The sequence below is a fragment of the Danio rerio genome, chromosome 6 (assembly GCF_049306965.1).
Source record: "Danio rerio strain Tuebingen ecotype United States chromosome 6, GRCz12tu, whole genome shotgun sequence".
Taxonomy (NCBI): Eukaryota; Metazoa; Chordata; class Actinopteri; order Cypriniformes; family Danionidae; genus Danio; species Danio rerio.
In genome coordinates, this window is record NC_133181.1 from 10,780,985 (window position 1) to 10,807,459 (window position 26,475).

General features: G+C 38.3%; 1 protein-coding gene across 10 annotated transcripts; it reads left to right on the forward strand.

The window, feature by feature from the left end:
• Positions 1-310: 310 nt before the first annotated feature.
• mpp4b (MAGUK p55 scaffold protein 4b) lies at positions 311-25,205 on the forward strand. 10 transcript variants are annotated; one of them, XR_012407646.1, is made up of 24 exons: positions 312-2,067; positions 2,255-2,362; positions 5,579-5,791; positions 8,370-8,496; positions 8,681-8,802; positions 8,877-8,954; positions 10,121-10,204; positions 10,402-10,533; positions 12,461-12,542; positions 12,662-12,747; positions 13,251-13,322; positions 14,173-14,369; positions 14,678-14,736; positions 14,843-14,860; positions 16,063-16,104; positions 16,204-16,228; positions 16,426-16,440; positions 17,462-17,503; positions 19,428-19,607; positions 21,524-21,604; positions 21,696-21,789; positions 22,214-22,322; positions 23,390-23,524; positions 24,765-25,205. XR_012407646.1 is itself a non-coding variant. In XM_073953673.1 (24 exons), exons 4-24 carry the CDS (start codon positions 8,439-8,441, stop codon positions 24,954-24,956), a joined length of 1,899 nt encoding a protein of 632 aa, XP_073809774.1. In that variant the 5' UTR covers positions 312-2,067; positions 2,255-2,362; positions 5,579-5,791; positions 8,431-8,438; the 3' UTR covers positions 24,957-25,205. The 10 variants fall into 10 exon arrangements, 3 of the variants coding, with proteins under 3 accessions (XP_073809774.1, XP_073809773.1, XP_073809775.1); XM_073953673.1 differs by having other exon boundaries at positions 8,431-8,496; positions 16,204-16,224; XR_012407648.1 differs by lacking the exon at positions 16,426-16,440 and having other exon boundaries at positions 362-1,917; positions 2,012-2,067; positions 8,431-8,496.
• Positions 25,206-26,475: the final 1,270 nt, after the last annotated feature.

Sequence of the window (26,475 nt, forward strand, 5' to 3'; positions counted from 1 at the left end):
AACATTACCAGCTTTTCATTAACTTTTTGGGCCCAATCATACACCTGGCGCAATAATGCGCTAGACGTGTATGATGGGATTTGTTGCTATTTTTAGACCAATGCAAGTGTAATTTTCACGTTTTGCGCCATGCTGTTTAAATAGCAAATCCATTTGAGCCTCTTTGTGGACTCATGGGTGTGCTGGTCTGAAAAGGAGGTGTTTTAAAGGGTCATGACACCCCCCACTAGAGATGCGCGGATTGTGGTTACAGCCGCGGAATCCGCGGATCGGGCGGATGACGTGACGAAAAATAATATTGTAATTAAATTCGGGCGGGTGGTGGGCGGTTGTACTGTTTTTGTACACATAGCTGGCGCACCAACGAAAAAGCCTAGGACTGACTTCACAGAATGAGAGGAGGAATCAGATACACTAATTCTGGATGAAGTACAGAAGTCTTCCTCTACAAACTTCCGTATAGACGGATCAGCAGAGGAAAATCTACTTTCCTTTTGGGAGAAACAAGGCAGTCATTCCCACGTCTACAGCACCTTGCCAAGAGAATTCTATGCATTCCAGCAACAAGTGCTGCGAGCGAGCGCTCCTTCAGTGCAGCAGGGCGCATTAGAGGCCAGGCGCTCTCGTCTGAATGTTGAAATAATGTGTCAATGCGTTTTCTAGGTTACAATAATAATAAAAAAAAAAGTACAGTACAGTGCGTTTCATTTAGGCTATTTATTTATTTTTGTCCCTGTGCGCCAATTGGAGACGGAGTTCACTGCTGATATTCTGAGAGCTTTATAGGGTGCTTCTCATTTCTTATTTGTGTATCCTCGTTTCCTTTCCTTGCTTTCTTTCCTCGTCTTTCCACCCCTATAGGATGCGAGGGAAGGACGCAAGGAAAAGACTCAAGGACCGACCGAGGAATCGAATCAAGTGAAAAGACACGTCCTCGTATTGTTTAGCGTCACTTCAAAGCGTCAATTAATGCTGGATTTGACTTGCACGTTTGGATTAACTGCATGTCATTAAAGTCATTCTCTTTTTTCTAATAATCAATAAAGAAGCATTCATTTAATAATAAAAAGAAATAAGCCATTCAAATAAAGAGCTTAGTCAGCAGATGACGGGCGGGTGCGGTTTTAAAATTTGGTCAAAAATGTTAGTGCGGATGGATGGCGGACGGATGATGAGTTTTGTGATGCGGTTGCGGATGAAATAATAGCCCATCCGCGCATCTATACCCCCCACTTACGGTTTAGGTCTACCTCAGAATTTTTTCATAAGATGCATCATAATGGGCGTGGAGATCCGTGAGCAAAGGGCAGGAGTGGGCGTGGCCAGCAGGGGAGAAGGAGGGGAGTGAACAGTTGTTGTCAGTTAGCTCAAAATGAGACACAAACCGTAAGAATTCGCATGATTTTATAGTTTACAAAGCTAAAATGCAAAGAAATTAAAAAGGGTTGTTCTTCAGAAACAAATTACTTGGCAAAAAAGTTGACTTGTAAATTATTTGGTTAGCTGTTTTTAATCGATGTACAGTAAAATGCATTGTTAATAATGGCCTGACTCCACTCCACTCCTGAGCCATTAGTTTACTTAATTTGTTTTAAGTGAGTAAACGTTTTGCTTTTAAACGATTAGTTGACTTTATTTAAATAAATAGAAGTACCCATTATCTCAAAATTATTAAATATTAACTATTTGCATAATTAAATCAACTTCACTGTTCCAAGTTACAACGGGTTTACTTTTTGAGGCAACAGGTTTAATCACTTTAGTAAAGAATAAGAAAAGTATCTAAGTAATATTGAGCCATTAAGGGGGCATTAACATTTTCAACCCATCCATTTAACTTTGCGTAGAAAAAAAGCCTGACAAAACTGTGGTTGTAGCTTCTAGTTTGACCATTGATGTAAACAAGCAACAGAAATGGTAAGTGTTTTTTTCTCTCTTAAAAAAAAAAAACATGCTATTTTGTGCCTGTTTATATGGTTCATTGCATTTTAATATTTATGTTTCTTTACAGTCTTGTCAGATCAGTGAATCTGTAGCGCATCTTTGAATGATTGCCTGGCCTTTAAGGTTAGTATCAACATCTGTTCATTCTTTGCACTTATTTTCTGGCAGTAGAGAGAGAGCCGAGATCAAGTAACATCATGCAAATTGAAAACAATCAGCTATTTTTCTCAATCAGCTAATGGCTGTATGTGTGTTTTTTAAGCATGATGCTCTTTACTTTATTGAAGAAAATAAATTGTATGTCCCCCAGGGATGATCCTTGTAGTCCTTTCACTGAGTTGCAGACTGGAACCCATATGTCAGATAAAAGTCAAATATTGACAGATGAAGGCAGTGTCTGTTTTGAGGAACTCAACAGGTAACTTGACCTCATTTATGTTCATCTTGATTTCTCATTGTTTGTGCGCTTCATTTTGAGTGAGTAAAAGTGAACTGTGGTACTATTAGGGGGCTTTCACACACTGTAGTTATAGGAACAAATTATCCTGGTTGCAATTACACCTGGACTAGGAAATCTGAAGTGATGTAGACCATCTGAGAGAAATTAAGTACTGGATTCAACAAAATCAACAACGTTCCTCTGTTTTGATTGTGTGTTTCGGGATAATAACAGATGCATTCAATTGAAACGGCAAAAGGAAGATTTACTGTATATCACCTTTGGCATATTTCTGTGCTACACATCACTGGGGTTGAGAGAAGAACACAGGGCTACGTGAAGCAAATACGGAAGCAACTGAAACTGTAATTTATGGAAAATTTTGCTAGTCCTGGCTCCATAATAGAGCAGATTTCTATTGAAATGGCCGGCTGTACAGCATAAAAAGTGTTTACAGCCTGGTACAAAGAAAGATTTTGGTGCATATAGCTAATAATACCCTTCATGACAACTGTGAGGTGGTGAATTTTTTATAACTCCTCCGTTTCCTTTGTATTAGGTTTTATTAAGTCTGCATAATTAAGGGCGTGGCCGCTTGAGTGACAGCTAGGTCTCGCTGGTCGCCATCACTTCACCTCAGCTGATTCCGGCTGATTAGCTGATAAAACTCTGCATATACATATTTTTGGTTTTGTTTTAAACACGTGACTTTCATTTCTCAGGTGAGGGAAATTATATACTTAAATGCCCTCTATTTGTTTAAGATCATTTATCATTTATATTTTTCTTTAGAGTTGTAATGCACTTCAGAATCTGACAGATTGATTAGCTGTAGGCTCTAGAACAGTCATCTGAAGCATTGTCACACAGTTTCATGCCTGGATTTTATCATGTTTACTAACACAGACTATATTTGAAGTATTTGGAAGTAATTTGAAGAAGGAAAAGCCTAAGCAAAAAGCTAGCAGGCATCTTTAGCTCCGCTCACGCTCCACCTCTTTACCCTTATTTGGTTACCCCTGTTGGAGTGATAACGTGCAAACAAAATGGCGATGGTTGGTCAAGCCCACTTGTAGCCTCATTTCCGTTCTTCAGAAACTTATGGGTGACGTCACGGATACTACGTCAATATCTTTTTGGGCGTACTCACACTATGCTATCCGAACCGTGCCCAGGCCCGTTTCCCGGATCGTTTGAGAAGTGTGAGTGGTCTGAATCGGGTTCAGGCACGGTTAACTTGGCCGGCCCTGGCCCGATTGGAAGAGGTGTGCTAGAGTGCGGTTCACTTGGGCTTTGACGCGGTACGCTTGTGTGTGAGTGCCAAACGCACCAGGACCTGAAACTGAAAGCGAGATGTGACTTTTACGGGACTGTTTTATATTGATTAATTAGATATTCTTACTGTTCAATGAACACAAACTGTCGTAGATTATTAAAGACGCAAACCCCTCACTGCACGACAGCTGCACCTTCAGCAAACCTCCTAATACCTGCAGCACGAGAACTTTATGATTGTTAATGAGCGTCAAAAGTTGCTGATCTGTTCGGCGAAATATTTGACTGAATGTTACTGCATATCAAACGACTAAACCGATACAACTAAAGAAATCTCCACTGTAATGAGCGAAAGTCATCATCGATGACTTAAGTGTGCCCAGGCCTGAATGTAATGTGAGTGCAGGCCGTCGGGGAAGACGGGAGGGGGGACAAGCGTGCTTTGGCCCGGTTTAAGGCAACTGTGCATAGTGTGAGTATGCCCTTACAGTCTATGGTAAATACATAATTAACTTTATGAATCTTGTAGCACTTAAAACTGCTGTGATAGTGTTTGGTTTTGACTCATTCACACACATACACAGTCAATTTAGCTTACCCAATTCACCTATAGCACATGTCTTTGGACTTGTGGGGGAAACCGGAGCACTCGGAGGAAACCCATGCAAACACAGGGAGAACATGCAAACTCCAAACAGAAACAGGGCTCGATCCAGCGACCTTCTTGCTGTGAGGCGATTGTGCTACACACTGCGCCTCTGTCCTGCCATATTTCTGTTAATAATGCATTCAATTTATGTTTGTTAACCAAACTTATTGTAGACTCTCGAAGCACTTGCAAAATCTGACATGTTGCATAAGAGTGCTGTCGCCTCACAGCAAGAAGGTCGCTGGTTCGAACCTCGGCTTAGCTCGGCTCGGTTGGCATTTCTGTGTGGAGTTTGCATGTTCTCCCTGCGTTCGCGTGGGTCCGTGCTCCGGTTTTCCCCACAGTCCAAAGACATGCGGTACAGGTGAATTAGGTAGGCTAAATTGTCCCGTAGTGTATGAGTGTGTGTATGAATGAGTGTGTGTTTCCCAGAGATGGGTTACGGCTGGAAGGGCATCCGCTGCGTAAAAACGTGCTGGATAAGTTTACCCAGATTATTAAAGGGACTTAGCCAAAAAGAAAATGAATGAATTAATGAATGTTGCATAAGACAATCCTTTGGCTCTACTATAATATGTAAGAGTGGTCCAACATTTACTCACCAAACAAAGGTGAGTAAATGTTGGCTCAATTTTATACACTCTGTGAGGTCCCAATTAGTATTTAAAACGGACAAATCTCTGAAATGAATAGAGAAGACTCCATCAATGACTTGGTTTTATTTGTACAGAATGTGATCCAAACATTAGTCGTTAGTAGACAAAAAAATATAAAAATAGACAATACTGGACCCTAATGACGCAAAATAAATTCCAGTCTGCCATTACAAGTTTATTTTTGAAGTGTTTAATGTTCTGCGCAATGTGATGCGAATCAAAAAACGAGTGGGAGTCATTCGCTTATCTGTTTTAATCATGAGGATTACACCCCTTGTATGTGTGAGTATGTGATGCTGCAGAGTGTTCTTAGTGTGGGATCATCAGCCGGTAAATATGTGTGAGTGGGTCAACGAGAAAGAGAGAGGGGTTCTGTATCTCATGCAGTGGATGGAAATGATTAAATCTTAATAAAACTGTGTACAATAGTGGGATTGTATCACGTATTGTGCGATGTGTGTGATTATATTCTGCATTGAAATAAACCAATAGCTTTCTGATTTACGAAATTATATAAAACTACACAGATTTACACATCCTGACTCACTTTTGAGTCTCTACCTTCCTAATTTCCTCCCTCACGTTCCTACACTCTCTCTCTCTCTCTCCCCCCAGTTGACTCATTTGCTTGCAAGGGATTAAGCAGGATAGAGAGGGATTACGCTTCTTTTTCCAAGAGGACTTCTCCGTGCTCTCTTATGGAATACTATTCACTTCATTCCCCTGTTTGTACCATTATATTTGAGTATGTTAAAGCTGGCCATCATCATGAACAGAACCCCTTCGGAAGCTCTTCAAGGCTGGGATCTAAACTGAAGTAATAGGAAGGTAAGTGAACAGGATTTGCCGCCTAAGTCCCTCTGCCTCAATGTGGGTTTGTGGTTCTTGCCTCCTGGGCTTATCTACGAGGAAGCTCCTTGCCCGACAAATGTAGTAGGCTGTTTATTCAATGTAATCATTAAATCCTTACTTGCGTGCGTTGCTGGGATGCTCTGGTTGGAGTGTTACGTGTAGATTTTGTGTGTATCCTGCAGTCAACAATCAGATTTGGCTATGCAAATGAACTCATTGCTGAAACACTGAGGTAAACCTAGTTTTAAAAGGACTGAAACTCTCAGAGAGTGTAGTATTTGAAAGTACAGATGTGCTGGGTTTTGTCTCACATTCATTTACAAACTCTGAAAATGGGAGATTTCAAAAGAGCTGCAAACTAATATCCAGTGCCTTGCCGTTATTATAACAAATCCTGTTGAGAAATCCACTTATTCTGTCTGATTCTTTGGTTATTGTTTATGTAGCAGGTGTTATTCTAAGCCACTTAGGGTGCACGTATTACCAGGACAGCCCCTTTGGAGTAACCTGTCATTAAGTGTTTGACTCAAGGTCAAGACTGTGGCAAGGACATTTGTAGACCACCTCTATTCAGGGATTTGTGGATTTCCAGTCTGAAAGCTCAGAACTTGGTCTTTAATCAGTTAAATGTCTTTATTTTACAAAGTTGTCATATTGTTGACACTTTTATCTAAATTAATGTACACTAACATTAAGGACAGTCCCAATACAGTGAACTAAGGTTTACTGCCCCAAACAAGGGCACACTGTTCTTTGTACGAATTCAACTGTTGGTTACAAAGCTACAACATCATAAACTATCAAAATTAGTTGTTTGTATAGGATACAAAGGGATAATTTTCCCAAAAATTGAAAATGTACTCGCCCTATAGTGGTTCCAATCAGGGCCGGAGTGGGATTTCTTTTCAGCCCTGGAGTTTCAAGCCTTAGATTGGCCCACTTCAGTTCACGACTGACTATATTAAAATAACGTCAGTACCAATTCAGTACTTCAGTGAAGATTGATTTGACCAGTTAACACAATGTAATGTTTAACAGTATCAAAATCTATTTTCGGCAAGAACTAGCGCTCATAAATATCCAAACCTTGAAATTAAAAAATATAAAATAAATACAAATATATAAGCTATATGTAGAAAATAAAGATTAAAATTAAATGTATTGAATTTTCAAGGACACAGCTGTTTTAAAACTTCAAATATTTTTCTTAAATATGAGAACATTAAAGGGTAGCTAAATCTCCAACACTATTCTTTAAAACATCGCAATGTCCTTTTCTGCCATATCTGAATATATATTCTGCGCAAGATTATTTACAGTTATCCAGTCCTTAAACACAAATAATGAATAAAACAAGTATTGCGCTGTTTTTAACTACAGTATTACTTTCTAATGATGTTATTTTTTCCCCCTTTTTAGCTTTCTGATCAAGTTAAGTCAGATTTGTTAATGCAGTATTCTTATTTCATTAAATGTCTCAGGGCATTTTTCATTGAGCATTAATTATTCAAATTCTTATATTCACTAAATACCAATCCTACCTGCCCATTTCAGTGTGTTGGGCTCATGACTGGTGCTTTGTAACATTACGGGGCCTGGTTCTTCGCTGTTAGCAGAAAGCTAGACTAGAGGCTGCTGCTGCTAATGAGCTATGGTACAAGAAAACGTTTGGTACATAAACTGTGGTTTGCAGACATCGTTGTTTTGCACTGCTCCTAACTAGTTTAACGTTAACTTACCGGCCGTTTCATCGTCTTCATGTGTTGTACCCTCGCTGAGGCTGGTTTTAACGAAAAATGTCCTCAGCTTTTTTTAATTATGGCCATTTCTGCGCTTTTTATTATAATTTTTTCATCTCTTGCGCATCTCTTAACAAACGATTTTGCTAATGAGCAAGGTGCCGCTGTTGGGTAGTCGAATAATAAGTACGTCATCATTAACCAGCAGGCGGGTTTCAGCTAATGGGGCTGCGAGAAAAGAAAAAAAAAGTGTGCAGCTGCTGTAAAAAAAAAATTAATAAAAGGTAGAGGCTATGGTAAAATAATGAATAAATAAATAAATAAAAAAAGTCCGACTGCTGAGAGTGCAGGCAGCTAGGGACCAGCCCACCAGGAATTCTTCCGGTTCTGCCAATTAGCCAATACAGGCCTGGTTCCAATCCTTTATGAGTCTCTTTTTCTGTTGAACACAATATATATTTTGAAGAAGGCTAAAAACTGGATCATTGACAAATACTATGAAAGTGATTAACGGTTTTCAACAGAAGAAAAAAATAGTGAAGTTTGCAAGAATTGAAGTGTGAGAAAATTATGAAAGAATTTCCCCTTTGATTGCAAATTAAACCAATATTACGTTACATATTACCCAGAGTTAGGGTGCATTTACTACTACAAAAAGGTTCTATCTTTCTCAAAAGCAATGTAAGGTTAAGTAGATGGTAGAGACTGGTTCTGTGGTTTAGGTTTACTAGCTCGAGTTATTTACAATTCACTTATTTACAACAGGCAACAACTATTCAGTGGTTGTACTTGAGTTCATGTGCTTTTTCCAACAGCTCTACATGACAAGGTTCAGTGCATTTTTCTTTTTATTCCCTGATCCTAAAAACTGTCCAGGATTGCTAATGAAACCAGACATGGAGACTGATCCTGGGTCAGCTCCACTGGAGGTGGGAGACAAAGGTAGGAAGCTAAACATTGTTACTTAAATCTGATGGCAGCCAACTTATCTATTCAGTTTGCCTAGCTGATTAGAAACATGTTAATATTAATACTATTAAGGCTGTTTAAGAAGCCAAACAGCATGACACATAACTGAAACGTACTGAGTGTCCAGTCCTAGATGTTTTTGCTTTGTATGTTTCAGGTCTGACACAGATCTTGGCACATGTGATTGCTGAGGTGAGAGGCTCTATTAATAAAGATATAAATGGAGCTGAACTATTGTATGGTCTTCTCAACGCCCCCTGGTTGCAGTCACTACTAAAGGTAGAGTCCATCCAACATATATTATTTGTAATTAGTACAAATTGAGAGCTCATTGTCTGCTTTTTTCTCTGCAGGTGTATGAATGTCTACAGAGGCATCTAAGGGGTCCAGCCAGGCCATATGTCTCATATTCATCTGGACTCTCTCTACAGGTTAGCTTTAAAGTTTATTGGCATAATTGTTGTTCCACTCATAACGTTTGCATCTACTCTGTCAAAGCCAAAAGCGTATAGAGCTGTTTCCTCTGCTAGCTGTTATTGTCCATTTTCACATCTTGCCAGTCTATACCAGGGATCACCAAACTTGTTCTTGGAGGTCCGGTGTCCGGCAGGTTTTAGCTCCAATGCTAATCAAACACACCTGAACAAGCTAATCAAGGTCTTAGTAGGTATACTTGAAACACCCTGGCAGGTGTGTTGAGGCAAATTGGAGTTAAACCCTGCAGGGCACCGGACCTCCAGGAACGAGATTGGTGACCCCTGGTCTATACTGCCCTTTCTCAAAAAAATGTCAAAAACCTCCCAGTGTCTTAAATGTCTTAAAGTAAGTGAGGACTTTTTAAATAGTACCATTTAGAGTTGTAATTTTGAAGTGTGTGTAAAGTGAGTATTGTCAAATATGGTTACCTGTACTTGGAATTCACACGAGTGAAAGCACACACAGTGACCGTAAACCCAGAGCAGTGAGCAACTATTACTTCCAGTGCCCAGGGAGCAATTAGATCAAGGGCACCTCAACTGGGTATCGAAGGTAAAGAGAGGGTGGGTGGTTCATTCACTCCCCTGCTGGGAATTGAACCTCCAACCCTTAAAAACAAGTTCAAATTCCTAACCATTAGGCCAACTGCCCCCTAGTTGAATGAGAGGATGGTCTTCAGAGTTCATTCATTCATTTTCTACCACTTTTCTGGGGCCGAGTCAAGGGGGTAGCAGTCTTAAAGAGAACTATCCTAATTTTCCCTAATTAAACACATGTAAACCAGATAATCAAGATTTTCAGAAACATTCTGTGCATCGAAATTGCATCCAAAAAGTTTAAAAGCAAATGTAATTACTCAGTCTGCTAATTTGGATGCAGCATCCCACTCAAGTGTGTTGTTGCTAAACTCTGTAGGATGCTGGCACTCCCAGAGCAGAATTGGAAACCTACAAAATCTTCATATATTTTTTTTATTCTGCAAGACAACTAATTCTTGAGGGCCAGAGTTTTTCCATCCCTATTTTAGAGGGTCTGCTGAAAGTCATGACTTTAGGTATTGTGGTCTTGACGACAAATTTTATAGCAATATGAGTTCTGAAGTTCTTGTTTTCTGTTCTAGATTCTGTCTGACCTTCTGGCAGTCCCAAACCCCTCAAATGAAGCTAGAGAACTATATGACCTCCTTGGTCAGCCACACCTACAGGTGAGCATTCATTCAAAGGATTGAAATATATGTGTTTTTCTTCAAACAGTTTACAGAGGCAAGTTTTTTCCTCTTTTGTTGGCCATTAGTCTATTTATAAGTAAGTTTGGTAATGATTCAGGCCAATCTTTATGGACACTTGAAGTATTTGATTGGTTGTGAATAGAAATATAATGTAAACCATGTGTTTTTTTCAGGCTCTGCTGTCGGCTCATGACACGGTAAGCCTAAGGGACTATGAACCAGATCTGCCACCATTGCCTAACGACTTGCCTGAGGATGAGGAAGCCATGAGGATTGTTTGCTTGGTCAAAAACAATCAGCCTCTGGTGAGCATGACCAGAAGAAGGGAGTGGCAGGCAAATCCAAGGCTTGCTTTTACTGACCTTTGCTTTATTTCAATGTACATTGTTGGAGTCTGCCTTTCAGATCAGCATGACAACAGGGTACAGCAATAAATACTGTTAGTGGTATAAAGTCTTGTTCTTAATACGAATTTTAGCAATAACTTCTTTCCTTCTATTATTTATGGTTTTTATTTCTTATCTCACTGATAGCTGTTCTTATCAGGTGTTCTGGTTGGTAACTAACACTCTGAGCTGTGTGTTGTCATGGATAGACCGGAGCTGGTAAAGAGGTTCAAAACCGCTCGGAGATTTTAAGACAGGCAACCCACTGTGGATTATTCTCAGCCAGAGGGCGGCTGGCCGGAAGCTTACATGCCATGTTTAAAGGTCCACGAGTTGGTGGTTCCACATCCATCAACACTCCCTCCTCCCCAAGGATTGTTTCTCCTGCCAGGCCAAGCCACAGCAATGCTTGTAACACTTGCCACCAGAGCAGTGCATTATGGAGACCTAGCCTCAGTAGCTCCACCCCTTGTGTCTGTAGTTCAGTTGTGATTGGTAAGGTCCAAACTTGTGGATTTGTAGACTTCCATTATTACATTCATCACTTGAATGGTTTTGTTGATTTATTTTCTTTAATCTTCCTGTTTCCATCCCTTTAACCGTTCATGTCTCTTTCGTTCTCTGAAGGCAATTTAATTGAGGATTTAAACAGCGGGGAAGAGAGTGATGTTGGTAACTCTTTGCCACATACATTCTCTACTCCAGCCCCATGGGTATCCTCGTCATCCTGCTGCTATCGCCCCCCTCCAGTAACTTGCAGAACTGCTCCCCCTAGTCCAATGCACTGTCATGAGTTAAGAGAGACCATCGCTTGCTCCCAAAGAAGGCTGGAGAGGATGGAAACCGGAAGTCTGGATGAACTGCGAAGTACATTGCGGCAGGCCGCCAGCTGCATGGAGCGCAGTTCTGAAAACGTCCACCTGCTTAGTGAGAGGATGACCACTGCTACTGAACGCATATCTGAGAGCGTGCAGGAGAATACCCATGCTTTGGCGATGCTATCGCATGTAGTAGAGAAGCTCCAGGAGCTAGTCTCCTCAAGCAACCCAACATCAGTATCAGCTCATTGTTCTGGGGCTCCAAGCACTATTGTTGACCAGATGGACAAAAGATCGCTAAGTGTCCCCACCAGTCCAGCTAATGCCTCTTCCTCTCGCTTTTCTCATTGCCCTACCTGCTCCTCTTCTTCATCGACTTCCTCATCTGCCATCAGTCTGCTAGAACAGCCGGTGCTAGCTAAAGGGGGATCATTTAATCCCAGTGCAAAGTCATCGCCATCTTCTCAAAGGAGACGTGTTGATGTACAGCACTCAATGACCAATGGCTCCTTACCGTCCAGCCCTGCCCAGAGCCACAAAGTGAACAGCAAAGCATTCAGATGTTTCTTTAGCCAGAAGAAGAAAAACAAGAAAAAGAATTGAAGCCGCTTCCACGTTTTGGATGGTTACGAACATCCTTTCAGATTCTTGCTGGCTCAAGCATGCAGGTTTTCAGATGTTTAATATGCATATATGCATTTCATATGACACCACCAGTCCTCACTGTCACCATTTGCACATCAGTGCTCATCCAACCTTTTTGGAAGTCATGTGTTTTTCTTTTTCATGGGTCATTCTCATTGGTTTTTATATCTTTATTGTCTCCATGACTCCGTCCCTTCTCATATCATTTCTCTTCTTGATTATTTCATTCTTCATTTGAATTCCTTCTCTTCATATAAGGATGTTGTTCATTTTGTGTTTGGGTCACGTGCATGCCACTTCCATCAGATAAACTCCAGTTTTGTACTTGATACATAACGAATAAGGTATATATTTTGACTGATATCTTGTTTTTTTAAATACAGGGAGCGACAATCAGGAGAGATGATGTTACAGGGGAAATCTATATTGCTCGAGTTATACATGGAGGACTGGCGGACCGCAGTGGTGAGGCTTTACTGGTTTTACTCTCCGTTTTTTCTTATACACATGCTGACACATCATAGTCTCTAAGTCAACATTACCTCTCAGAGTCCTGTTTGTTGTCCTTGTGCTTCTTGTTGAAGGTCTCTTGCATGCTGGAGACAGGCTGGTGGAGGTGAACGGTCAACCTGTGTTTGGACTAGAACCAGAGCAGATCATACAGATTCTGGTTAGTATACTTAGTAGTATACTTTTGCAGCATATCCAGAAGTCATAATAGGAATGCCTGAGGAAATTTAGTGAGTGAGTAATCAGTTAAATGTTACTGAAACATCTCATGTGACATACGAGCTAGTACAAGGGTGTCCAAACTCGGTCTAGGAGGGCCAGTGTCCTGCAGATTTTAGCTCCAACTTGCTTCAACACACCTGCAAGGATGTTTCTAGAAAGGCTAGTAAGAGCTTGATTAGCTAGTCCAGTTGGGTCTGATTGGGGTTGGAACTAAACTTTGCAGGACTCCGGCCCTTCGGGACTGAGTTTGGACATGCCTGAGCTAGTAAAAACATGTGATGATGTGCTGGTTGAGTACTGGTGTCCCATTTTAGGAGAATATTGTCATCCCTACCTCTTCACGCTCTCTTTCAATAATAAAACAAAAACAGTCTACAAAAAATTGATCAAGAAAGTGATAAATCATCAGTATTCATGAAGTTTTGTGTCTACTTCCTACAGGCCCACTCACATGGAACTATAATGTTTAAGGTGGTTCCCATCACTGACAGGCCAGTCAACAACCAAACCATGGTGAGCTATCAAACCTCAGCACTGATAAGTTTTTAGCATAAATAGCTAGGAATACCTAGATGAGCTATTTCTTCTGTATTTGATCAGTAAAATGACATGGTATCAATCATGCTTGCAGTTCTCTGAATTAAATAGGCAAGCCGACTCACCAGGAATTTCCAAAAAAGTAGGAGTAAACTAGGTCATGCTTATAAAAGTGATTTAGGATGCAGCTGTTTGAGTATTCAGCTGGAATTGAGCAGCAAAACAGCTTTTTGATATTTTATTCAAGCACATTCAACACAGCAACCAGTGCAACAGCGACACCTAGGGGTCAGGAGTGTAACTGATACTTTTACTTACTTTATAGGGTAAACCATCTACTATCCTGATAAAGATTTATGTCATCATATAGTACCATGTATAAATAAAAAATATAGAACACTTTTCAAACACTGACAATACAGGTCCAACATAAAAATGAAAAAAAATCGCTAAATAAACTGCAAAATGAACTTTATATAAACATCTTTATATATATGTACAATATTGCAACTCACAATACTATTGTTTATGTTTTTGTGTGCATCTTTTGTCATCTTTTATCTTGTCTAATATTGCGCTTGCATAAATTATGAAAAGGTATGTAGTTTGTGACACCACAAAATATACGATAGAACATAATATGAAATGATAGACCATTTATTTTCTCTATGCTATATATATATATATATATATATATATATATATATATATATATATATAGAGAGAGAGAGAGAGAGAGAGAGAGAGAGAGAGAGAGAGAGGTAAGTAGATATATGGTTAACATACTTAAAAGTCATCTGTGATGTCTTTGTTTTTTCTCCACAAGCTGTATGTGCGTGCGATGGTGGACTACAGTCCTCAAGCGGACCCTTCCATTCCATGCGCAGATGCCGGCATGGCGTTCAGAAAGGGCGATATCCTAGAGATCGTGGATCAGTCAGACAGTCTTTGGTGGCAAGCTGTAAAACTACCCAGCACCTCTGCGTGCGCCGGTCTCATTCCCTCCACCAGCTTGCTGAAAAGGTCAGTTCTCAGTAGTCAGGGGTTAAAGGTCACTGACAGAGTAGTTGCGTATTCGCATAGGCTATGATGTGATGAGATTTGGCAGCTTGAATATGATTTTGCGATTATGCTGATAATCACTGCTGTCCCCAGTCTTAAAGGCCAATTGTGATCTGTGTGTGTGTGTGTGTGTGTGTGTGTGTGTGTGTGTGTGTGTGTGTGTGTGTGTGTGTGTGTGTGTGTGTGTGTGTGTGTGTGTGTGTGTGTATGTCTGTGTGTGTGTGTGTGTGTGTGTGTGTGTGTGTGTGTGTGTATGTGTGTGTGTGTAGGAAGCAGAAAGAGTTCTGGTGGTCTCAGCCTTATCATCCTCACACTTGTGTCAAAAGCCGTGAGTAAATAGTGTACTTGATTTTTTTTTTAATATGTGCATTGTTCAGCATGTATTTTTTTATTCAGCTGTTGCTGTTTATCTTTTGTTTGCATGCAACCTGCAGTGAGCACAGTAGATGAAGGTGAGCATTTCATTTGGGGAACAGTGTCATGCGCAGTTTGTCAGTCAAGCAGGCTCTGTAATCAGTAATAAGCCTTCAGCTCCTGCTTTCAGATGGAGCTGCATTTAATACAAAGAGTTATAGCTCACTGACATGCTATGCAGGATTGGGTTCATGATCTTAGATGATTTAATCTGGAGTTTATGAAATTGAAGAAAATCATTCTGCGATCCGCTTGTTATGTCGTGACGGACAAATACTGTTCCCCGATCCAAACCACTACTCATTTGAACTGAGAAAATATTCGTTCATGACCTTTTTTTTAGTCCTATCACACATTAAAGTGAATTTCATTTAAAATCATGATGTACACAAGAGTCTCTGGACTTGCTGCATCACAGACACCATTATTTTTACAATTTATAAAAAAATTATCACTTTCTGGCCATCGGATATTAAGCATGGTTATCTATATTGCGATCGTGATTTTTAAAAAGTATTACAGCGCTTTGTAAACATTTATTATTACCATTTGATGAGTCTCCCCATTCAGTTTGTTAGAGCGCTTGGACCAGGAAAGCGCTTCGCGTGACGTCACACTTAACAAGCAGAAAGTGACAGCTGTTTGAATAGATTCTCAGTGAACTACCACTCTGTTGCTGCTAAATCTGAAAGCACATGAAAATACAACATTTAATAATATGTCTTTACTTCAAATTCACTGGATAACTACAGTCGAGTGACTGAAATAAATCCTTCTGTGATTTGATTCTATAGTCATGTGGTGAGGTTGAATCAAAGAAAACAGTTAAAATTTGTGTTTATCCAACAAATGCTTTAGCTGTTTGAAGTTTCTGTGCGCAGGAGCGCCCTCTGGCCTTTGGAGGACATTTACTATTGATTTGTGTTTCTCAGACAAAATGTGAATGACCAACGCAGCTTTTGATTAATAGCGATTGTGATTTTATTTCAATTGATCATGCAGGACTAGAACTAAACCATTCAGTATTAGGGAAATAGATCGCCCAAAAAAAGAAAATTCTGTCATCCATTACTCACCTTTTACTTGTTTCAAACCTTTATTATTCCCAATTAGTTTAATTACCACAATAAGCTATGCCTTTGCAATTCTGGTTATTTGTTTTAATTAATAATTAGATAATGATGTGCCAAGATATCATAATATTCTGGTTAAGGCACAAAACTCTGTCTTCTTTCTACAGAAGATGACATGATTGCCATAGATGAAAAATGTGTAGAAGCAGGTATGTATTTCTTTTCTCATTTAAATGAGTATTGAAATCTCATCTATATAACGCTTGTTATAATATAATAATAAATGTGTCTTTGTTCAATGTTTACAGATGAGGAGGCTTTTGAATCTGGTAGGTAAGTCCTGAACATATCAGGAGCAAAAAAAAATGTACTAAATTCAGCTTTAACAGAATCTTTAGCTTCTGTGACGATGTCTAGTAACTAGATTTCAGAAGTTATTTGATCATGATTCATAATATTTATTTTAATACTTTAAACTGATTGTCTCCGATAACTTGTATTTCTGTATTTTTTTTTTTTTGATCCATCAGAAGAGCTAAAGGATGGTAAGTGTACACATATAACTCAAATCTGTGTTTCTAATTAATTGACTTTAATGCAGTGTTTGATCTAGCAGTTTGGGAGAATGAGTAAAGGTTAACCGTCTAAAGTTAAACCCAGCTATTTTGTAATTACAAAGAGTAAACCTGTAAGAGGGCGACATCATGGTCGCTTAGTGATTAGCACTGTCACCTTACAGCAAGAAGGTCACTGGTTCGAGTCCCGGTTGGGCCACTTGGGATTTCTATGTGGAGTTTAAATGTTCTCCCCATGTTGGCGTGGGTTTCCTTCAGGCGCTCTGGTTTCCCCCACAGTCCAAAGACATGTGCTATAGGTGAATTGGATGACCTAAATTGGCCGTAGTGTGTGTTTGTGTGTGTGTGTGTGTAAATGAGTGTTTATGGATGTTGTCCAGTACTGAGTTGTGGCAGGAAGGGCATCCGCTGTGTAAAACATATGCCAGAATAGTTAGTGGTACATTCCGCTGTGGCGAACCCTTAAACTGTAAATAAGGGACTAAGCAGAAGGAAAATGAATGAATGAAAACTGTAAGAGTTAAACTGTAATTATTTCTAGAGCCTGGAATAGTTTGGCTTTGGTTGTTGAGAAGATGCTATTTACCATCTTTATAAATCAGTACATGCACTTCCAAAGGAAGACTCGAGGTCAAACTGACGCCGTTGTTATTGTACACGTCATTGTGTTCACAAGTTCTACTGTATATAAACCTATAGACAGGCTCTATGAAAGGAGGAGGAGTTTAGAGAAACTGAATCCTCAAACCACCTGTTTCAGATCCTGTGAGAAAAGAGCTGAACCTGCAGTGTGTATAAGTAAAAATTTATTTTGACCATGGATAGATGTAGATGTTTTGGAGGATATATCCAGAACACAATTGGGACACTTTAAAATAGCCCATCTGTGGTCTTTAAATATTATTTTCAATTGCTTGTGCACATTTTATACTATTTTCTTCTTGCAGTTGTTGATGATTATTCTCTAATTGTGTCTTTTGTTTCGTTTCAGAGGAGAGTGAATTCAGCACCAACATTGAGGGGATTTATTTGAGTGAGTGACTCTCAGATCATTTCAAGATTTACTGATTTATGTTCACAGCATCAAGACTTAAAAAGAACAACTTGTCTGGTTCATCTCATAATAAAATGTTTAAATTCAGATGACAGGTTGAAAAAAATGTGGTGAAACAACAACCACATTACATATACTCTTACACTGAAAAAATAACTTTTAAGATGTATTTTAAAAAATCCTCGTAACAATTTGCACTTACAAATTTCAAGTAAATTTTACATTCTTATATCAAATACAATTAACTTCACAATATCATGTAAAATTGACTTAATATTTAATCTAACACTCCTTAATTAACGATGTAAAAGTTAATTGCTATCTTTAATTATGAGTCTATATTCATTCAAATTAATCAAATAATGTCAAGTTCATGTTTTAGCAAAAGGAACACTGCTTTTTTTATTTAAATAAATATTATTAGTTACAAATTAGTACATCTGGCATAACTTTTTTAATTAAAACACACATTTCCACTGACTTGGAATTTGTTATTTTTACTTTAGTTAAAGCAAATTGAACCCAAGAGCAAATTTACTATAAAAGTCCCTACTGATCTCAGAGTTAGCATTAGCATTAGCATAGCTATGGTTTTTTTAATGTGAAGCATCAAACAATAATGTTGAAAAAATGCCAAGATCCAAAGCAGGAGTGCTACTCTTCTTCTAACCGCAAAACTAAAAACACTGCCTCAAAACTCTTTCTTAATCTTCGAACTAATAATAATTAAACTCTAACTGGTCTTTCTCTTAAATCTGCACAACTAAGATTGCTTTTATTTTCAAAATGTTCTACTGTTAATTCAGTCCGATGCAAAGCATTTTGGGAACTACACATCCATCACGACACATCAATTAATAAAATTTACTTTATATTTTTTAAGTTTGCAACTATTTGAAAATATTTAAATATTACAAGTAAATTGATATTAATATTTAACTTCTTCCACTTGTTTCATTTATTACATGAAGTAAATGTGTAAATATTAATTATTACCTTTGAAAATTCTAGTTATTGACACTTAATATTACTAGTTAAAAATTATATTAGATTTTAAATTTATTAGATTTTACCACAGCAAAAAGTCAGCAAAAAGTTCTTTCTGTGTACAAATAAAGGTACAAATGGACATGATACCCTTTTAAAAATAAAGTTTTGTACTGTTTTTAATTAGTTCAGCCAAAATGAATTCATTTACTCACCCTTTGCAAACCTTTAAAAGTTTCTTTCTTCTGGTAAACACAAAAGAAGATATTTTGAAGAAAGTTGGATGCATGTAACCATTGACTTCCATAGTATTTGTTTTTTGTACTATGGAAGTTAATGGGAACAGATTTGTAGCTTTCTTCTAAATATCTTCTTTTGTGTTCAACAGAAGAAAGAAACTCATAAAGGTTTAGAACTACTCGAGCAGGGGTGGACAAACCTTTTTCCTGGAGAGCAACCCATATCAAACACACCTGCCTGTAATTATCAGATGGTGTTCAGGCCCTAATTAATTGGTTCAGGTGTGTTTGATATGGGTATCAACTGAAATTTGCTGGAAGGTGGCTCTCCAGGAACAGGGTTGCCCACCCCTGCACTAGAGGGTGAGTAAATACATTCATTTTTGGGTGAACTATCACTTTAAGTACTGATATGTACCTTTAATGTTGCTTTAACGCATAATATGGGCACTTTGGGTACGAATATGTACTTTTAAGTACAAAAGTGTTTCTTTTGAAAGGGTACTGCTCTGGTGACAGCATTTGTACATTTATTTTTGAGAGTATATATTACATGCATTCATTATACTAGATTAATAACAAAATACAATGCATTCCACTTACTGCTGTATCTCTTCCTGATTTATCAGCCTGTTTGCATGTTTGACTTTGTGTTCAATGTTTCCTTGTCATATTAGCTGGATTTCGTAGAAGTTTGCGTCTCTGTCGCCGGCGAAGGGGTCAGGCTTTCGGAACGTCTCAGTTCTGCTCCCTTCGCTGCCCCGCTAGCTGCTACAGTTCACTATCAAACCCTTATGAGGACGTGGTGCGATACCAACACCATCCAGAACACACACACCGCCTCATAGCACTGATAGGTGAGTGTGTCTGAAGAGCTCTTCATAGTTTTATTAGTGGGTATCTAAAGGGTTAGTTCACTTAAAAAATAATGTCATTATTCTAAGTATAACAATTCTGTCATATTCTTCACTTGTCAAAAACCTGTTTGAGCATAAAAGAAGTTATTTCGAAGCATGCTGGAAAAACATTAACCATTGACTCCATAGTATTTGTTTGGAAGTCAATGGCTAGTTTTGGGTGAACTGTTTCTGAGGACATCTAACCATAAAATTCTCCATTTAAACAGTAATATTGTAGTATATATATATATATATATATATATATATATATATATATATATATATATATATATATATATATATATATATATATATATATATATTTAGTCAAGCCTGAAATTATTTATACCCCTGGAAAATTCTCACTTAAAGTTTTTGTTCAAATGTAAATAAAAACAGCGATGCGTCTTGTACATCGTCTTAATCATTTGATGCCACAAGCTTGGCATATCTGTCTTTTGGGAATTTTTACCCATTCCTCTTTGCAGTACCTCTCAAGCTTCAGGTTGGATGGGAAGCGACGGTTACAGCCATTTTCAAATCTCTCCAGAGATGTTCAATAGGATTTAGATCTGGGCCCTGACTGGGCCACTTAAAGACATTCACCCAGTTTTTGTGAAGCCACTCCATTAATATTTTGGCGGTGTGCTTTGGGTCATTGTCCTGCTGAAAGATGAACTGTTGCCCCAGTCTGAGGTCAAGAGCACTCTGAAGCAGGGTCTTATTCAGTATGTCTCTGTCTGTTGCTGCTTTCATTTTTCCCTCTATCCTGACTGATCTTCCAGTACCTGCTGCTGAAAAACATCCCCACAGCATGATGCTGCCACCACCATGCTTCACTGTAGGGATGGTATTAGACTGGTGATGAGCGGCACCTGGTTGTCTCCAAACATAACACCTGGCATTTACTCTAAAGGGTTCAAGTTTAGTCTCATCAGACCAGAGAATTTAGTTTCATATGGTCTGAGAGTCCTTCAGATGTCTTTTGCCAAATTCCAGGCAGGGAGTGGCTACTGTCTGGCCACTCTACCATACAGGCCAGATTGATGGATAGCTGCACAGATGGTTGTCGTTCTGTAAGGTTTTCTTTTCTCCACAGAAGAACACTGGAGCTCAGACAGAGTGACTATCAGGTTATTTATCACCTCCCTGACCAAGACCCTTCTCCTTGATCACTCAGCTTAGATAGCAAGCCAGCTCTAGGAAGAGTCCTAGTAGCTCCAAGCATTTTCCACTTTTGGATAATGGAGGCCACTGGCTCATTGAAACTTTCAGAGCAGAAGAAATGTTTCTGTAAGCTTCCCCAGCCTTGTGCCTCAAGACAATCCTGTCTCTGATGCCTACAGACAATTCCTTTGTCTTCATGCTTGGTTTGTGCTTTGACATGCACTGTCAACCCTGGGACCTTATATAGACAGGTGTATGCCTTTTCAAATCATGTAAAATAAATTTAAATAAATACATTTACAACAGTTAAAAAATATTAAAATACATTAAAAGTTAAAATAAAAAAGTTAAAATATATTGTCATTATAAGGTATTGTGTGAAGAATTTTGAGGAAATAAATTAATTTAATCCATTTTGGAATAAAAAAGTGAAGCGCTATGAATACTTTCCGGATGCACTGTATTGTTTGGTAAAAGCCTGTGTCATTTACGGTCAAACAAACTTGAATAAATATAACTTCAAGTCAGATTTGCCAGGTATATGATGAAATTCGGGCTCGTCGGCTCGACTGTACATATTTTTATATTCAAATAATCTTTTCACATCTTTTAAACACATTTTATGCAATACTAATGAGCAGTGATGTAAAGTTCATTCATCCCTTGCACATTTTGCTGTATATTTTGAGCCTGTGTTTTTCTGTCAGGTCCATCTGGTGTCGGTGTAAATGAGTTACGCAGGAAGCTGATTGAGATCAATCCAAAGGTCTACCAAGGACCCGTTCCTCGTAAGTTTCTCTTTGCGAATCTAACAATGCATTTTATTTCTGTTAAAAGTGTATGCATTTGTTGATTATAAAGTCTTCAATTTCCGCCCAGATACCACACGGCCACCTAAATGCCATGAGGAAGCTGGCAGAGAATATCATTTCGTCAGCCGAGAGCAGTTCGACAGCATGGTGTGCAATCACAGGTGCTGGAATACACATACCGTTGAAGTCAGAATTATCAGCCCTCCTGTGTTATTAGCCCCCAAATCTTTCTGTTTAATGGATTTTTTCAACACATTATTAAACAAAATAGTTTGTTCTTTAAACAATCAGAAAAAAATGTTTGCGATGGCTAATAATATTTACCCTAAAATGGTTTAATAAAAAATCTTACTGCTTTCAATTTATCCGAAATAAAGCAAATCAGATTTTCTCCAGAAGAAAAAATTATTTAGGAATTACTGTGAAAACTTCCTTGCTCTGTTAAACATCATTTTGGGAAATATTTGTCACAGGAGGGTGACAAATACAAACATTCAAATTCAATAAATATTTTAAGTTGTGCATAAACAGATATATAACAGCTTTGGGGTGATTATTTGACAGATTTGCTCTCTTTTTCCTCAGGTTTATTGAGTTCGGGGAGTTGAGAGGTCATCTCTATGGCATAAGTGTGGATGCAGTTAAAGATGTCTTGACAAGTGGGAAGATCTGTGTGATTGACATTGAGCCATATGTAAGTTTCCCCTTGGTATTTATTCATTTGTCGTTTTAATAGTGTTTGTTTTTGTAGATGTGTTGCTAACTTTTAGGCTTAGAAAAGTGAACTCTTCCTTTAATATTTGCCGCACGTTGAAGAGAAAATGTGTGTGTTTTTTAGTATTACTGATATACTGTTATGATTTGAATGAATATTTGTAGCTTTTATTGTAAATATTCCGTTTTCATTTTAGTTGTTTTGTTTTGTGCTATTAATAATTTTATTACTCTTTAGGTTTAATTTATTTTTTATTTGAAATTTGAGTACAGCATACTTTTAACGCAATTTTGTAACTTTTTAATTTAGTAGCTAATTCATTAGCGGCACATTTAAGTATGATTTTCTCATCCTTCAAATTTTGTTCACTTTGCTGATAATACTTATACAGTATTACATCTAGTTTCATTTCCCCATTAGATTGGCCTGCTATAAGAGCTTAAAGGGGATCAATTATGAAAAAATAACTTTTATAAGGGGTTTAAGCACAGTTGCGTGGCTACAGTCAGTGAACATAACCAGCTTTTAATGGTAAAATATATTAATTAATTATTTTTATAATGGCACTTTATAAAAACAGTCTGCAGAAACACTTTGATTGACATTCTCCCTTTGTACGTGTCATCAGAGGGGGAAAGCCCCGCCCATTAGTGACAATCTCTCCCTCATTAGCATATGATTTTAGCCTTAATTTTGAATCTGCCACTGTATTGATACACAGGCATTTTTTAGCTTCGCCCTCTTTTGAAAAGAGCACAATCTCATTTGAATTTAAAGGGCCATGAACCCCCAGCCCCCCCATTTTGTGTTTTTTACTAATTTTAGCAGTTTACTGTTCTTGTTTGTACTTTTTCTGTAACAGTGATGTCTTTTCGGTGAATTAATTAATGCAAAAAACTTTTTATTTGAAATGCATGTGCGGGCTACATCATTCACAATGTAATATGGAAGGAGATGGAGGCAGCAAGTCTTTAAATGAAAAGTCTGAAATTTGACTTTGTCAACCAGCACAATTGCCACTGAACTTACTTCTTTACTGTTTTCAGGCACTGGAGTCAGTGAGGACACCCGAGCTGAGGGCCTACGTCATCTTTATAAAGCCTCCTACTGTTGAGCAGATGAAGCGCACTCGGATGAATTCCAATATCATCACAAATTACTATACAAGCCGACCTTTTAGGGTAACTGTTCATTTTTACCTTTGTCTACTGATTAGCTGATGTTTATTAGTTATGTACTCGTAACTTTTTTTTTAAATACCAGTAATTGTGACATACTATTTTAATTTGATCTGATTTTGATTTCTTGCTTATTACATATAAATACTTATTTAATAGACACTAATAGTTGTTCATGATTTCCACTTAACGGTATGGTTCAGTACAGTTCAGTTCAGCATGGTTTACTGCTGGGCACAATCATTGTAGTACAGTGTCATGTTTTTACCTGTGTGTGTTCTTTAGATTAAATATTAAGACTGTCCTACCATACCACTCCATACCATATTTCCAGGGTGCCCGCAGGGTCTAAATATGTCCTAAATTTCAAAAACTAAATTTTAGGCCTTAAAAAGTCTAGAATTTGTGCATTGTAGGTCTTAAATCGTTTTAAACAGGTCTTTTAATGCCCTATTGTAATGTGAATAGGACGCTGACAACAGAATTGCAGATCCAAATGCAGGTTTATTAGGAAGAAGTCAGGCAAGCAACATTCAACACAGGGGCAATCAGGTACATACAGAGAATCCAGAGTCATAGTGAAAATAACAGGCGAGTGATCAGAAGGCAAGCAGCAGGCAGGAATAAACAATAAAACAAGGCAAGGGTCTAACAGGGCAGGGCAAGGCAAGGAAAACACATCATAATTCACATAATACAGCTAAACAAGACTCAGCAGTGAAGTGTGTGTAAGTGTGTGCTGTATAAATAGTTCTTGTAATCAGTCTGTAATGATCCTCCGGCTATGTGTGTTTGTGCAATCAGCGGAATCCGGAACAGGTGTATGTGAGCAGTGCATGACTGGATCTGTAGTCCATATAATTGCAGATTTGTAGTCCTATGGACTCTGCTTGTTTCCCAGCAATCTATAAGGATTAGATCACTGGTAATTGTGACACCTATGTGCCTGTAAAGCTACCCAATCAGGCCAAAACTCATCAATCCATCCAAAAAGATATTAAATCAAGTTACATTTATTACCTACATTTTTTAAGTGTATACATACAACAAGAGTTTGCTTGTTTTGACACATTATTGTACATATGTGGCTTAAAAAGTAACTAAATTAGATTTTTATGGTTTTGTCCTGTTTAAGTCTAAGAATTTCATTCATAGTGGTCTCGAAAATGTCTTAAATTTGACTTTGGGAAACCTGCAGAAACCCTGGTTTCTGTTGTTTTATAAGTTCTCTCTCTTGAGACAGGATGAAGATTTTCTGGAGATTGAGGACGCGGGACGCAAGATGGAGCAGCATTACTGTCAGTTCTTCGATCATGTGATTGTAAACGACGGGCTCCAGGCGGCGTGTGTGCAGCTGCTGACCGCAGTGAGAAGAGCTCAGGATGAGCCGCAGTGGGTACCGACCTCATGGATCAGACCAACTGACCAGTCCTAGCATAAACAGACACGACCAGAAAAGCTCAGGGATACTACATGACGACAGATGGACATCAATATGCAAAACAAACTGTTTTTTTTTTTTATCTTTTATAGACGCGACAATGTGTGTTTTGTCTGTAGTAATGCTAGTCTTAATAGAAAGGTTCTGTTTGTCCATATTTTTTTCAGGTGTCAATCTTTTGTTTGGACATTGTGTTTGGCCTTGTGATAAATCAAATAATAAAACCTATCCTTTATTAAGCTGTCCAAAAGAGATTTGGTATTTTTTAACACTCTTAATCCGGTTTTAACTGTGGTTGATTTTGAGGATTTATAGGTTAATGAGAAGAACAGAACTAATGTCGCTTGAGTTTAGCGGCATTAATAGGGAACTGTATCATATCAAAACTCGTCACTTTAACATTAAATGGTTTTAAAAGCATAGACAATCTGAAATATAGCATAATTTACTTGGATCATAAAAAGATACTTTAAAAAAGTTGACAACCAAACAGCATTATACACTCACCGGCCACTTTATTAGGTACACCTTCCTAGTACTGGGTAGGACCTCCTTTTGCCTTCAGAACTGCCTTAATCCTTTATGGTGTAGATTCAACAAGGTACTGTAAATATTTCTCAAAGATTCCGGACCATATTGACATGATAGCATCACGCAGTTGCTGCAGGTTTGTTGGCTGCACATCCATGATGCAAATCTCTTATTCCACCACATCCCAAGGTGCTCTATTGGATTGAGATCTGGTGACTGTGGATGCCATTTGAGTACAGTGAACTCATTGTCATGTTCAAGAAAACAGTCTGAGATGATTCACGCTTTATGATATTATCAGTAGATGGGTACACTGTGATCATAAAGGGATGGACATGGTCAGCAACAATACTCAGGTGGGCTGTGGCGTTGACACGATGCTCAGTTGGTACTAATAGGCCCAAAGAGTAGCAAGAATATACCGCCCACATCATTACACCATCACCACCAGCCTAAACCGTTGATACAAGGCGGGATGGATCCATACTTTCATGTTGTTGACACCAAATTCTGACCCTACCATCCAAATGCTGCAGCAGAAATCGAGACTCATCAGTACAGGCAACGTTTATCTGATCATATTGACCATGTCTACTTGACAAAATGCATTGAGTTGCTGTCATGTAATTGGCTGATTAAAAATGTCCAATAACAAGCAGTTAGACGGGTGTACCTAATAAAGTGGCCGGTGAGTGTATGTTGCAAGTATAGTAACATATATTTCATTTCATGGGTGTATTATTGGTTTAAATACAAAACCAAGATATTTTGATGGATATTTTGTAAATTTTCATTTTTAAATGAACTATCCTTTTAAGTCTAACAAACTATTTAATTTTTTGTTTTAAATTATATTCTTGTGTGAAATTTTGATAACGCGTTATCAGTAATTTATAACCTTAATAAGTACAAATGAGTATTACCATGACTTTCCATTGCATTTATGGGACAGTAAGTTTCCAAACTCATCGATTAAGCATTA

Bases quoted from the DNA above. Each gene is read 5' to 3' on its own strand.
- mpp4b (XM_073953672.1), top strand. From the start codon at position 8,376: ATGACAAGGTTCAGTGCATTTTTCTTTTTATTCCCTGATCCTAAAAAC. The intron at 12,543-12,661 runs GTGAGGCTTTAC...TTCTTGTTGAAG, and splicing joins AGGACTGGCGGACCGCAGTG to GTCTCTTGCATGCTGGAGAC. The intron at 17,504-19,427 runs GTGAGTGACTCT...TTGTCATATTAG, and splicing joins CATTGAGGGGATTTATTTGA to CTGGATTTCGTAGAAGTTTG.